The 13,416-nt window shown below is 49.1% G+C and overlaps 3 protein-coding genes across 3 annotated transcripts; 1 reads left to right on the top strand and 2 right to left on the bottom strand.

Moving 5' to 3' along the window:
• Nucleotides 1-1,962: 1,962 nt before the first annotated feature.
• On the bottom strand, nt 1,963-3,219 carry LOZ57_004022 (uncharacterized protein; the record flags this gene model as incomplete). The annotated part of the gene is made up of 1 exon (XM_049253068.1): nt 1,963-3,219. The coding sequence occupies one exon, from the start codon at nt 3,217-3,219 to the stop codon at nt 1,963-1,965; it is 1,257 nt and encodes a 418-aa protein (XP_049107931.1).
• A 7,321-nt stretch (nt 3,220-10,540) lies between these two features.
• Nucleotides 10,541-11,835, bottom strand: ERG6_1 (Delta(24)-sterol C-methyltransferase; the record flags this gene model as incomplete). The annotated part of the gene is made up of 3 exons (XM_049253067.1): nt 10,541-11,435; nt 11,537-11,571; nt 11,632-11,835. The coding sequence occupies 3 exons, from the start codon at nt 11,833-11,835 to the stop codon at nt 10,541-10,543; spliced, it is 1,134 nt and encodes a 377-aa protein (XP_049107930.1).
• A 348-nt stretch (nt 11,836-12,183) lies between these two features.
• Nucleotides 12,184-13,407, top strand: SLT11 (Pre-mRNA-splicing factor slt11; the record flags this gene model as incomplete). Its single annotated transcript, XM_049253066.1, has 1 exon — nt 12,184-13,407. The coding sequence occupies one exon, from the start codon at nt 12,184-12,186 to the stop codon at nt 13,405-13,407; it is 1,224 nt and encodes a 407-aa protein (XP_049107929.1).
• Between the last annotated feature and the right edge of the window lie 9 nt (nt 13,408-13,416).

Below are 13,416 nucleotides of genomic sequence, written 5' to 3'. Positions count from 1 at the left end.
GCACACTCTTGGAAAGAATAAATGCAGTCCACTTTCCAAAGCTACACAGAACAAGCATGCCTTGCATATGTATGAAAGAAAGAAGTTCGTATTTTCGGAGGTCATTGATGCAGGGCCTGTGCGTATCAAAGACAGGCCCCGCGCGGGTTGGCCCAAAGAACCCTGCAGTGACAAGAAAAGTAAAATATCAGCACAGGGAAGGAGGAAAAGTATTCCTAATATTAATTCAGAGAACCCATTGCCCAGCAACTCGCTCGCGGCTCGCGCCATGGACGGCTGAGTGGAGTCCAGCATCAAAAGATTTGTGTGTGGCGCCAGGTTACTAATCGGCACGGTCCAGGCGGCGGATTATCGTGCCGCCGAACGCCAAGCCGCTGGGTCCCTGAGGCCGGTTCGGAGATGGAGCGAACCTTAACAGCAACCCCGCCGTTCATTGGCCCGAATTCCCCAATCCCGCAAATTCCGCCGTTTCCCGCCGTTGATTCGCCCGCCAACCCATGGAACGCGCACGGCCCCACTGGCGCCTGCCGCCCGTCTCACGTGATATGTGATGTATGCGGCCCAGCTTTCTGGGTCTTGGAACAGATTGACCGGCGATCCGAGATGAGCTTAACGTAAACGGAACTGGAGGCTCGAAAAGGAGACGGTGGGCGCGGAAAAGGGGGCATGCAATTGTGACTGGTCAGGACGGCTGCTCGCTGGTGCGACAGTTCCTGTTGTGCTGTCTTTGGCGAGCGGTGTTGGGCCCGAAGAGCGTTCAAAAACGCAACAATAAATGCATGTATGGAGCATGTACCTATGTATGGATGGGTATGAGGACGTATGATTCCGGTGCTGCTTATGGACAATACTAGTAGGACGGAATTTTCTCCGTACGTTGCCGCGATTTTGCTTGGTCGAAACTGTCGAAGTAGCCCATCCATGTTTTGAAGAAAGGGGGCTGCAGTTGCTAAATATTCTTCTCATCCTGCGCCCCACTACCAAGGGTGGGTCTGCGGTGATCGAACAAGCATCCGTCAACGTGACAATCAATTGTGATCGCTCCATTGTGATTCAACGCACAATGTGATACTTTGACCGGGGTCAAGCTCCGACGCCCGTCGCTGCGCCAGGACGTGAGATACATTTAGAGACCAAATGCGTACGATGGGCGCCTGTATGTATAAATATGTATAGAATGTAGGTATGAGTACTTGTGATATCGACTACCATATATCGAAATAGTCCAAAAGAAAACAGATTCACCAATTTTGTCCACGACGCCGGCCAACAAAAGGAAGATGATGGAAGTTGGGCAAAAAGGCGCATTTTAACCCTTAGATTCCCAATAATACGGAGAACTGCCCAACCCAAAGGGCCCACTGGTATCGCGGATACCTTGGAGGAGGAGACTACTCCATAACGCCAGTGCACTGATAGCACTTTCTGCCTCCACTCTGAAACATAACCTGGTCTCAGGGGCGCGGATCGCCGTTTGAACGAACCGAAAGATTTAAATAGGAAATAGGGGGGGAGTCGAAGGGTAACGGCCCGTAGGAAACTAGAAGCTTGACAGCAAATACGGAACATTGATGGAGACAGACTGCAAGGTCGCGAGAAGAAAAAAAAAATATGCAATCAGGGTATCTTCGGGTACAAATCATGTCGAACGCTTGGAGTGGGGGGCTTCGTATGTCCTTAGCCGAAAATATAACTGCGAAGGTTGGAGCAAACAAACCAGCCTTTTTTATGAAGAGGCCAAATGAAGGGCCACATGGTAAAACAGAGGGGAAAAAAAAAACAAAACAGGTGGCCAAAATGTATAACATAAACGAATGCGTGTTGCTAAAAGTGGTCAGAAGACGCCTGCCCATAAAGGTTGCCCTCAAATCATGTATCTAGATATCCAAATTTCCCAATGCAAAGCTGAAAAACAAAGAAAATAATCAAACAGAAACGATTCAGCATTCGGCTCTTAGATGATTACCCTCTCGGAGGAGGCTGAGAGGGGGGCGGTTGGTAAGTTGGGTGAAGAGGCGCTTGGAACTGTTGTGGAAGCTCCGACGGCATTGCACCTTGAGCGACAGTTGCCCATGGACTCTGTGGGCCAAGCGGATATCCTGGAGAATTGTATACCACAGGCTGAAGGGTGGCAGGCAGAGACTTCCGCGAACTCGATGATTCTGTTCGAGGTCGAACATTGCGACCAGAGATCCGCCTATCGTCCGATTCCGAATCCGACACCTGCTGAAGTGGGGCGTGCTCCCGAAACTTGGGAGAGACTGGACGCTGTGATATATGTGCTCCAGGAATCCTAGCTACGTAGTCTCGATAATAGTCGCGCTCGTTTCTATAGAACACTGCAATTTGCTTTAGCTGTTTTATTTCTTCTTGAAATCGCTCAATAATGCGCCTCTGCTCATCTTCGGTTGCCTTCTTTCTTTCGCGAAACCTCTTAGAAGCGCAGCTGTTTTTCTGACGCTTGACTGCCGCCTTTCTTGATCCCGAATCCATATCAATGGTAACCGGAATTAAACCTTGGGTAGCATCAACGGGCATCTGGTGCGGCACAAATGAAGGTAGTCCAGCTTGGGGAATAGCTAATGGCTGATGCAATAGATGTGCTGGTGAACCCTGCGGAAATGGACTGTAGGATGAATGTGGTGTGCTGGGGCTTGTTTCTTGAGATAGTGGCTGCGGTTGCGTTTGAGGAACCCGTGGATCCGACACCAGGTTTGGCGGATGGTAATTGAAACTATTAGGCTGCAGGATTGAGCTGCTTTGAGGAGGCGGGGACCGAAGAAAAGGAAAATGCGCTACATCCATAGTACCAGGAAGCGGCGTGTATCGGCTGCCTACGCCTCCAGCATTAAGAGCAGGTGATCGCGGAGTAAACGCCCGCTGTTGCTGATTTCTCGGTGAGGCTGACTTGTCAAGGCGGAAGCGCGCTGGATCAGTTTGCGAGAGTGCAACCCCCGGAGATGGCGATGGAGAGGGTGATGTTGATAAGGTGGGGGATTCCAATGTGCTGCCTTGGCCAGTGTGAGACGGTGACCCAAAGGAGGGGTTTGCGGGGGGATTGAGAATTGCATCAACTGCAATCGAGCGAGATGGGCCGTGGAGAGGCGTTGAATCCCCCGTAATTGGCGTGACGCTTCTGGCTTCAGGTCGGGCATGGAAGAGGCCGTCAGGTACTGAGGTACGTTCGGACGAATCTGCCACCTGCGATGGCTTCGACATAAGCTCCTGTTCTCCTCTAGAAGGGTGCGTTTTTGAGCATGGGTAGTCCTTCCCTCTCTCTGAAAGGCGATTCACCTCGAGTAATCGAAGCTGAGAGAGGGAGGGGGGGTGTTTTGCGGCAAGGTTGGCAAAGAGCAACGGGCGTTGATCACAAGCGGGTATACTTGATGGTGCTGAACAGTCCGTCAGACGACAAAGGTTAGGAACTCCGAGGACAGCCACGATGACGGAGAGATGGGGTTTCAGTTGAAAAGAATTAGTATTCCGGCGATGCGAGGGAATGGAAGGGTGCTGAGTAGATAGTCCAAGCAGATGTGAGTGCGCTCTGTTCTAACCAGTTGAAAGAAGGATGTTTGTACGCCAGAGGAAAGAATTATGATGGGCTGATGATACACGGTCCAAGGACGGGCCTTAAAGTATATACGACGACAGCCCTGACTCCCAAGTGTGCTCTCGAAGGCGTTCTAAAGGAAAAATCCCATCTAACTCCACGCTTTCACGGCCACGAGCTCCACCAGAGGAAACTAACAGCAGGTGAAAACAGGTTAATGGAACCAGGACCCACGACGACTCGATATAGGGAGGGGGGCAGGAGACTCCATCCAGATGTAGGCCACACGCTAAACGGAGTGCAAGTTAAGCACCGTGAGAATGGTTGGATCTCAACAAGGGTGGACCAGGAAGTTCCGGCAAGGGCTTTAGACAGTATTCAATTCGCTGAGAATAGTTGCACAGCCGCGTTTTTAGGGATTCTTGTTCTAGCTGTTTTGCCAGTCTCTTGTCTGCCCGAGGAATAACATAATTAGCCCATGGTAAAATCTATCCCGCCTTCTAAATGGTCGACTTTTAGAGTTAATGGTCAAGTAAGTTTCTCTCTTTCGTAACGTGCCATCCTGTCAATTAAAAAAATAAAAGAATAAAAGAAAAAAATAAAAAATAAAAATTTAGTAAATGCAGGGAATTTCGGCGAATCCTGTTGTGACTCCGTATTAAGAACTCGCTAAAAATACTCGGTCTGGAGGACTTGGTACTGCGTCGAAGGGCAAGAAAGCAGCAATCAGAAGGAAGGAAACTGTCAAGCAAAATCCCACTCCTCCCTCCAAGGCGATATCGCACGGATGGAGCCTTGGAAGCTATGCGGTCCCGAGAAATTAGTAGTAGTGATCCTCCGTCGAAGCTTGCAGCTGTTTGTGTGGTTCGACTGGCTTAACGGGGCGTTTGCGGGGATTATCCTGTAATAAAATTTCTGCCCAGAATAATTTCGCTTCAAAACCTCAAACCACCGAACGTTAAAATACTCTTGTCCTCCGAACGATGGTATTTAGTACTCCGTAGTGGTAGTAGTAATATACCACTCGCTGGTGGAGGAGAAATGCTGCCCGACGAACCCATGCAAGGAGGTGGTAATAATACTGAAGATCGTGGCTTCGTCCCGAACGGAGCCTGTGGAGTGTTCTACCTGTACGGAAGATATATAGTTACCGCCCCAGCAAGGGAACTAGTATGCATGAGTAAATTAGCCTCTTAATACTCCGTACGTATAACAGACGAGATTCTACATTATTGGCGGAACGATGATAATAAGTGTGATAATATCACCTTTCCAACGAATCCTCGGTGCAAAAAAACTCCCAAGGCGGTGTTTGGTGTTAGCCATACCCTTGTAAAATTATCCTTCTTCCGTACGAGGCTTACTCCGGATTGCGTCAAGGAAAGTGGCTGATGGACCCATCCTTGTCAAACGTGGTTGAAGAGTTTATGGGCCGGCGTTCACTCTTCCAAGTTCACATAATAATATGCAGATCCTGAGCGAGTAAAAGGGGATGAAGGAGCGCAAGTTTGCTTTACAACGCCAGAAGGTTCCTATACTCGACATGAAGTTTGACAAGATCTTTGTGCCACAATCAGCAATAATGAAAGATGAGAGCATATGGTTTCAGATGACTTACTTCAACTCCGCACGGGGCCAGGCGCCTATTTCGCTGCTCTCCAGGAAGGGGGTTTTGAGGTATGAGCTTGATATTGTTCGGCCGATGTTGACAGCGAAAATTACGTGGTACGATATATGAGTACATGTATGTACAGGGCTGTAAGGAAACCCAAGTATACAGTACATACGGATGGAGGCCACACGCGTGGGAAAAAAATAGTGGATGGATAAGTGTCGAAGTACCCGTATTGTAACATACATATGGTCACTTTACCGCTTGTGGCGACCTAAGCCGTTCGAGTCGACCAGTTTGCAGGTTTGCAATCAGCGTCAACCCCCCCGTCAAGGGCGATATCTTGGGAGTCCTGTGCAGACCGGAAATCCAGCATGCTTAATGATGGACCGAGAATTGCGCGGTTTCGCGCCGGCACTATTAACCTGGAGTAGCTTACTGTGACCAAGGCTCCGTGTTGACCCTCGAATTTCGCATTCCGAAGCTCCAGATTCTAAGATACTTTCTTTTTGCTATGTGCAAAATAATACATATGCAAGGAACACTCTGGAACAAGTTTAAACGGCAGCCCAGTCGTTTTTTCTGCAAGGAGACCGGACAGGATGATAATGAGACCCTCTACGGAGTACGATATACGGAGTGCATACGTGCATGATAGGAGAGAGCGTGCGGGCTTGGAAGGGAGAGATCCACGGGCTACCGTTTCCAAGAGGAACACCCGAACAACAGAGCTTCAGGGGTCGAGACCGTGAAGACCAAGCGATGGATCACAGCCGGCATCCTGAACGGATACGCACGCTCCCCATATGGAGCAAGCTTAGGGTACCAGCTGCAGGATAGGGATGTGGGGCCGAGGTCTCCCATGGAGCGGGCGAGGCCGTTTTGAGAACCGCCAAAACAAAAAGCGCCGTGTGTGGGCGCTGTGGAGGTGGACACGGTCATCTCGGGAGGGCTTGCGCCTCAGGAGACGGCAATACGTGCCGCTGCTATCGGTTCTTGTTGTCTAGCTTGAGCCCAGCCCTTCGATGATCGAGTTGTTTCAAAGTGCCTTGGGTCTCGCGTTGGCTGGGCCAGGAAGTCCACGTAGACAGACAGCCACACCCCGGACACCGCACCCATGCGCCTCACCAGCTTCGGTGAAACACTGGGTGATCCGGCCACAGGGCCATTATTTTTACTCCGGTCACCCTTTTGGCTTGCGACCCCAGCCTGCTGCAGCCCCAATAATCATGTGCGTTTTAGGGGCGCCGCGCCGGTGGTTCCATCGGCGGATAAAGAGACCCGCATATGCAGCGCTTAAAGGAACAATAATAATACGGAGTACAGAGCATCGTTGAACAAAAGAAAAAAAAAGGGAGAACACCCATGCAAATTTCCAAACATACTCGGTACGGAGTACTCCGTACGTCGGGCAGACACTGGTATTCTTGTCAATGCCCGACGCACCTCGCAGGCTGTGCATCCTGCGTACGGACTATATACAGTACATATAAGACCGCTGCTGGGTATTTAAACCCCCACGGAACCGGAATTTGTTCTCCCTCGCCAGCCGCCGCCCATCTCAGGCGCACAGCACGGAATGCCCCGGATGTGGCTCCATCTACTCCGTATCAGTGCACGTACGTATGTGCGTCGCCCCTCCGGAACGTGCGGTACGCCCGAATACAGTACAGAAGGTGCCAGTAGTACACCAATATTACTAGTACACATGGACCCGGGGTATAGATTTGGGTTTGGACCACGGCTCTCCCTTCCAATCTTCCATGGTGAGGGAGTTACCTGGCCTGGCGATCTGAATTCGCTTGAGGGCAAGAGTCATTTGTTGTCGTGGCCGGAGTGTTTCCCTCTGTCATTGCCCATATGATTTCATAGTTGGAGAGTCTACCCTCGGTCCGAGAGGGTTCCAAGATGCGGAAAGAAAAAGCAAATATAGGGAAATATCAATGTTCGACTACGAAACCAGTCGGCGATGAGGTGAAGCGAGCCAACGTTCCACTCACTCGGTGCTTAACTAGTTATTGTCCGTTATTAGCCTTATCCTTCCCCCGATGTTTCTCAGCGACAATGCCCTGTGGCTTCTTTGTTATAGCACAAGTCTGAACAGCACCTTTAAGCTCAGAGAAAAAGGCTCCATCTAGTGCTTGTTCTTATGTATGCTCATCGGTTGATCTACGCTGGAGTCCTCTTGGGAGAGCTCTGGAAATCAAAAAATTCCAAATTTGGCTGCACTTCAAGCTCAATGAATTACTGCTGATCATTCGATGATGGAAGACAACTGCTCTGCTGCTGGAACGCTATTGACAGAGATCAATTAGAGCATCCATCTATTTTCAGATGTCACCAGTCCCTAAACGGTTATTCTTGAATGCGAGAATCAATCTTATTAATGTGCAACAAAGTACTCCGTACTCCGTAACATGCAAACAGCTTTCAGGGAGGACAGCAAGCCACTTCGCCCCATCAAATTTCAACATCGGTACGGAGTACTGAACAGCCTTATACAGCCATCAAACTCCGAATACTTTTGTATGTACTCCGTATGTGTATGTTGTATGTACGGAGTATGGATGTGCGTACGAATGAACCTAGGTATGTGCGTACACATATACTTTCTGTTCGACCATTCACCTGATGCGTCTTTTCTCATTAGCCGTATTTGCGTCAACCTATAACAGGGGTGGATTGGCGGAAAGAATGACCCTCCAGTAATTCAGTTCCAGGATTTGAATCCCTGGATGAAAATCTTTCGCTGGGCAGGTAGCAGAGTTCGAATAGAAACCGGAGAAAGCCGGCCAAATCCTCCGTTCTAGTCAACGGTTTGGAGCAAAAGAATGAGCTTGCCTCAGCTTCATGCATGCAAGACTGCATATTATCACCATCGTCATCAACATCCCTGCCCAACGTCACCTGCATGGGGGGGGCAGCAGTCCGGGTTTTATAATATTATTATGTGAGCACTGGGAACGCCAATAATTAAGAGACAAACAGTCGACGGTAGTTTTTCGACAGGGATACAAGAGGAATGACTGCAACGCCGCCGGGGAAGAGTTCTGATGCTAGTACAATTCTCCACTCCCCCCCCTCAAAACCTTGGCTGAGGCCCAACAGTGAAGCTCGTTTGGATTTCCGAGGCGACGGCCTCTCAAGGCCTTGTCTTTGACAAAGGACTTTTATTCTTTGTTGCAATAATCACACTGGTCATAATTGCTCAAAACGACTCCGTAAAGATAGTTCCTGCCCCTGATCCCAGCTCTCTCGAGTTGAATCATTCAACTGGGTTTGTTACGTCGAACCTCAGTACCAGTAGTAGTACAGTGCTACATATGTCCGGAGTGGTTAGTGATTCCACCCACTGTCGCTGTGGTTTCTCCATTATTGTTCCCGTTAGTGTGCACCCCACAGATACCCTGCCTACCCGGGCCCCAATCCACCACGCCAGAGCTGTCAACATCCGCGATTGCCTGTCTTAAAATTTGTCCCGATGATGGCGCGCGATATGCGCAGCAAATCAAGCTGTCGGCTTCAAACTTCTTACCGCAACTCAGTTTATGAATTGTACAGTTAACATGTGACCATCGTCTCCGTCTTCAACCATACTGCCTCCATTTCCGTTCTCAGAACTTTTACAGATCTACTTGTCCAGCGTATCTCTTGGAGTCTACTTCACCTGAGTTTCCCAATTACCATGTCAGTCTACACTTAAGGCAGAAAACCAGCTACTAAAACTTCCGCGAGTTATCGGGCCGCCACATTCTGCCTTGAAGACATATCTTGCTAACGTTATAAAAAATCTCTCGTGCACCAAGTTGAGTGCCCAGATAGAAACTGGGCCAATGGGTCCCGGCATTTGATAAACTGTCTCATTTGCTCTGTATATTCCTTTTCCTCGGTGGTTTCAATCAAGCCTGGGGATAAAACAATACGGGTGTGTGCGACTTCTACAAAGGGGTCTTGTTGACGTGAAGCATGAATATTGGTATAGTGTGGACTCTGTGGAGCACGGCACCGTCGTACCAAATGTGAAGCCGGCATTTGGCTGAGCTGTTGACAGACTATGGAGCATATGCATGTACGATGGCTTACAGGTTCAGGGGTGTGAAGTTCGCAACCTAGAGGTTGTACCCAGTCATACGGAACCTCGTCTAATCTGCCGTATCATGGGCCGAGATGAGCGAGCAAGCAGACATTACTAGCCTGCATGGTGAGGCCTGGAGTTTAAAATGTGATATTGAGCCGCGATGGTGTCTATGGGAGTGGACAAATGCGGGAATGACTGCGCTGCAAGCGTCATGTAAACAGAATATTAACAGAGCTATGGAATAATAATAAAAAATAAAAAGAGCGTGGTAGGAGTAGGCATGGCTCTTAAGGTTTGTTCGCTATTGCTGCCGGTGTGATGTCTACTATGTATCTAATTACTTCATAGAGGGCCCAGTAGTATCTGTCAAAAGGCACTGGCCAATCTCTGGAACCAGCGTAAGGTTATCCCAAAACGCTCGGTCAACGGGCCGTTAACCTTGCTGGACGAACTATCTGGGGTCCACCATGACAGACTGGACCAGGCTCGCTCACCGCGTATCAGGAAAAAAGTTTGGTATTGGGACATCATCGTGGAAAACGACTCCACCACAAAGAGAAAAAGAAAACCAAACGTGATGGTGCAAGCCACCCGGGATTTAAAAACTTTCCCCAAACCCCGAAGGCCGTCAGAACCGTTTTCCTTTTGTTGCTTCTCCTGGAATCATAGTGGAATCATAGGTGTCACGGTGCCACTTGATGGCTTGATCACCGCATGCAGTATGTATGTGCATACCTTCACTATCCAGTCCCAGACCAAAGTGGACTCTCCTGCTAAACCGGGTAGCTTGCACGTCAGTCAACTTGCCTGGGCGGATGGATTTTCATGCCTGCTACGGAGTACGGAGTACTCTTGTCGAGCGGTCAATCGGAAACTCTGGTAGATGGCAGGTTAGGATCGGAAAATATGACATGATGACAATGACATGATGACAATGACATGATGACATGGGGACGCACGGCTGAAACCATAATGGTAGACAGTAAAAGAACGCAGAAGCAAGTAGGCACTCGGAACCCCCATTTCCACGGCGAGATGGATTCTATCCAAGAATTTGAATAACGGCGAAGACCGTGGCAAGGACATGATTAGCGGTCTCGATTAAGTACATAAGTATTTCTATCTAGTATACACCAGTGAAGAGTATCATGAATGAATATCAACTGATCAAAACTCAGACAATGTAGGGCCACAAACAAAATGCAGTGTCGTTATTAGGATTCAATAGAAAAACAAGAAAAAGCGATAAAGGCTTCCGAGTGAATTATAATAATAGGAGAAAGGTGTGTGCTTAGCCAGATCATTCCGGCTTTCTTCCAACCATCAAGTACATTGGAGTAAACAACTTGAGCTCACCACCCTTGACTAGGCAGTCAGCAGCATACGCCAGGCTGTCTGCTGTCTTTTGTGATCCTTTTGGGAGTATACCGATTGTCTCCATGCCTCCCATGAATTTATGAACCATCCCACGACCCCACCACGTCATGCGAGCGATGGTGAGGACATCCCAAACTGAAGTCATGTGTTTCCACGAGCCTGCAAGGGGATAGTACCACGGAATATCATCTCCGCGGTCGGCCAAATCCTCTGCCTTAATCAATTCGAATCCAGCAGCCTTGAATGCTTTAAGGGCTTCTGTTGCCTTGACCATGTTGGAAATCCCATCGCCTTGTTCGATACCAAGTCTAATTTCGCGGTGGAGAGGGTCATCATTGTTGTAAGCGTCAGTCATAACCCATTCGTATACGCCGAAAACACCACCGGGTTTTAGCGCGTTGTAAATCTGACGGTATACGCCTTCAAGAGAGGGGGCGTGGACAGTAGCTTCAATTGCGTACGCAGCATCGAAAGTATTGGGTTCGAAAGACATTTGCATGAAGTCGCCCTTAGTGAAGCGAAGCTGATTCGACAACCCTTCTTTCTGAGCATATCGTGTCGCACGCTCGATTTGATAATCGTTGTTATTCAACCCGACAATTTTGACGCCGGCAAATTTGGCAATCTCTCGCGCAGGGCCACCGACACCACAACCAACGTCAAGTACAAACTGGCCTTCCTTCATGTCAATAGAATGGGCGAGATAATGCTCGTGTCGGGCAATGGCCTGGCGAAAAGGCTCTCCGTATGCGAAACGACAGAAGTGAAAGGAGGTACCCCATCCATATTCATACATATCTGTGGCCAAATTATAATAACTAACAAACGATTCCTTGGTCAATTGATATAACTTCAAAAGAAATACTTTACAAAGTCCAAGGGTATAAAATGCTTGACTGTGATCAGAGTATCGACTTACTGTCTTGTTAAAGTAGCATATTCAGCTCTTCTCGCCTATCACCGGTATTGTAAGTCGGGATTCAAGAATGAATACTACGGGCTCATTGTACGCACTTCTCTGATTTCTTCTGTTTCGTTCTCGGACGGTTTTTTATCCCAGTGTTTGAAATACTCGTCCAAGGCGGCTTCCTGCGCTTTATTGTCCTTGCTCATCATTGCGGCAAAACCGCCTCGAGCCTTAGCCGATTCACCATGAAGTGCTTTGTTGAAAGCAGCATCGCGAGCATGGTCCTCTTGTTCCAGCTTTGTAGGAGCCATTTCGGATAAATGCGACGGAGGATGAGAATGTCTGGGTTAGCTCAAGCGAGAGAGCAGAGGTTAAGTATATAAGGGTAGCAATTTAAATTAAATGCTGTCGCGCCGTTAAAAGATTTGAAGAGTTCCGCTTTGGTAAAGCGCTGGCTGGACCTGATGCTGATGGTATCGAGGGTTCAAAAAAAATGCGAGATTGCGTTTCGTCCAGGGGCAACATTGGCTTGGCCTGAGCTTTGTGGCGAAGCTCCCGATTGGGTACCACTATTCCTGTTCTAGACTAGCATGCATCAGCCACACAATGCCCATTAAGGTTTCCAGCTGACAAAGCCAAATATTATTATGTCAGCATAAATGACTAATTTGGCGTCAACCTTTTCATCATCGCCCTCTTGGACGGACAGTGTTGCTCAACGAGTCGCCGAAAATATGCCGCCGCAAATTAAACAAGACATAAACCGTTCGGGGTGGGAAACCACCGATTTTCCCTCTGTGTGTGAACAATGCCTGCCCGACAATCCCTATGTCCAAATGCTCAAAGAAGATTACGCCGCCGAATGCAAGATCTGTACCCGACCGATGACGGTGTTTCGATGGAAGGCCGATCGAACTGCACGAACGAAATCCACAAACATATGTTTAACGTGCGCTCGCCTCAAAAATTGCTGCCAATGTTGCATGCTTGACCTGTCTTTTGGCCTTCCCATCGTGGTGCGTGACGCTGCTCTGAAAATGGTGGCGCCGGGGCCGCAAAGTTCAATTAACCGGGAATACTACGCCCAAGAGCACGAAAAAGAGTTGGAAGAAGGCCGTGGCGCTGTGGAAGAATATGAGAAAACTGACGAGAAAGCCCGGGAGCTGTTGCGGCGATTAGCGAGAAGTGAGCCATACTATAAAAAACAGCGACGCTTGGAAGCTAGTGGGGAGACAGAAGACGCTGGCTCTACAGGCGAGAAATCTGGGCAAAAGCAAATAGGTTATGGGCCCGGCCCCATTCGAACTAACGATATGCGACGTGGCGGTGTACACAACGGCCGTGGAAGAGGGAATGCGAATCGTGGGCGAGGCGGGCGGTCGTTTCCAAGTGCTGCCCAACTCCCACCAAGCCCCCAAGACATTCTACCCCCTGCAGACCCAAAAATCACATCACTATTTCTTACCGGTGTCGAGGATGATCTTCCTGAACACGCTATTCGAACATTCTTCACCCCTTTCGGCACGATTCGGTCCCTCATCTGTTCGCATCGATCTCACTGCGCATTTGTTAACTATGCAACAAGAGAGGGTGCGGAAGCCGCCGCCGCTCATTGTCAAGGGAAAGCTGTTATTCAGGGGTGCCCACTCCGAGTGCAGTGGGGCAAACCGCGGCCTCTGGATAATATGGAGCGAGATGAGAGAATGCAATATGCTCGACAAGGCCGACAAACCGCAACGGCTCTAAAATCCGCTGCCAGTGAAGGAAGAGCTATTGAAGGTGCGTTGACGAGTGATACTGGACCGGCAGAGAAGACCGCCTATGTACTTGCCCCTCCACCTGGAAAAGAGGAAGTGCAATATGCTAGTATGGCCGGTGATTAGTGCTCTTGA

The sequence above is a fragment of the Ophidiomyces ophidiicola genome (genome assembly GCF_022830035.1).
Source record: "Ophidiomyces ophidiicola strain CBS 122913 chromosome Unknown scaffold_15, whole genome shotgun sequence".
NCBI classification, from domain to species: domain Eukaryota; kingdom Fungi; phylum Ascomycota; class Eurotiomycetes; order Onygenales; family Onygenaceae; genus Ophidiomyces; species Ophidiomyces ophidiicola.
The sequence above is the reverse complement of the archived record's forward strand: the minus strand, read 5'-3'. Positions and strand labels throughout refer to the sequence as shown.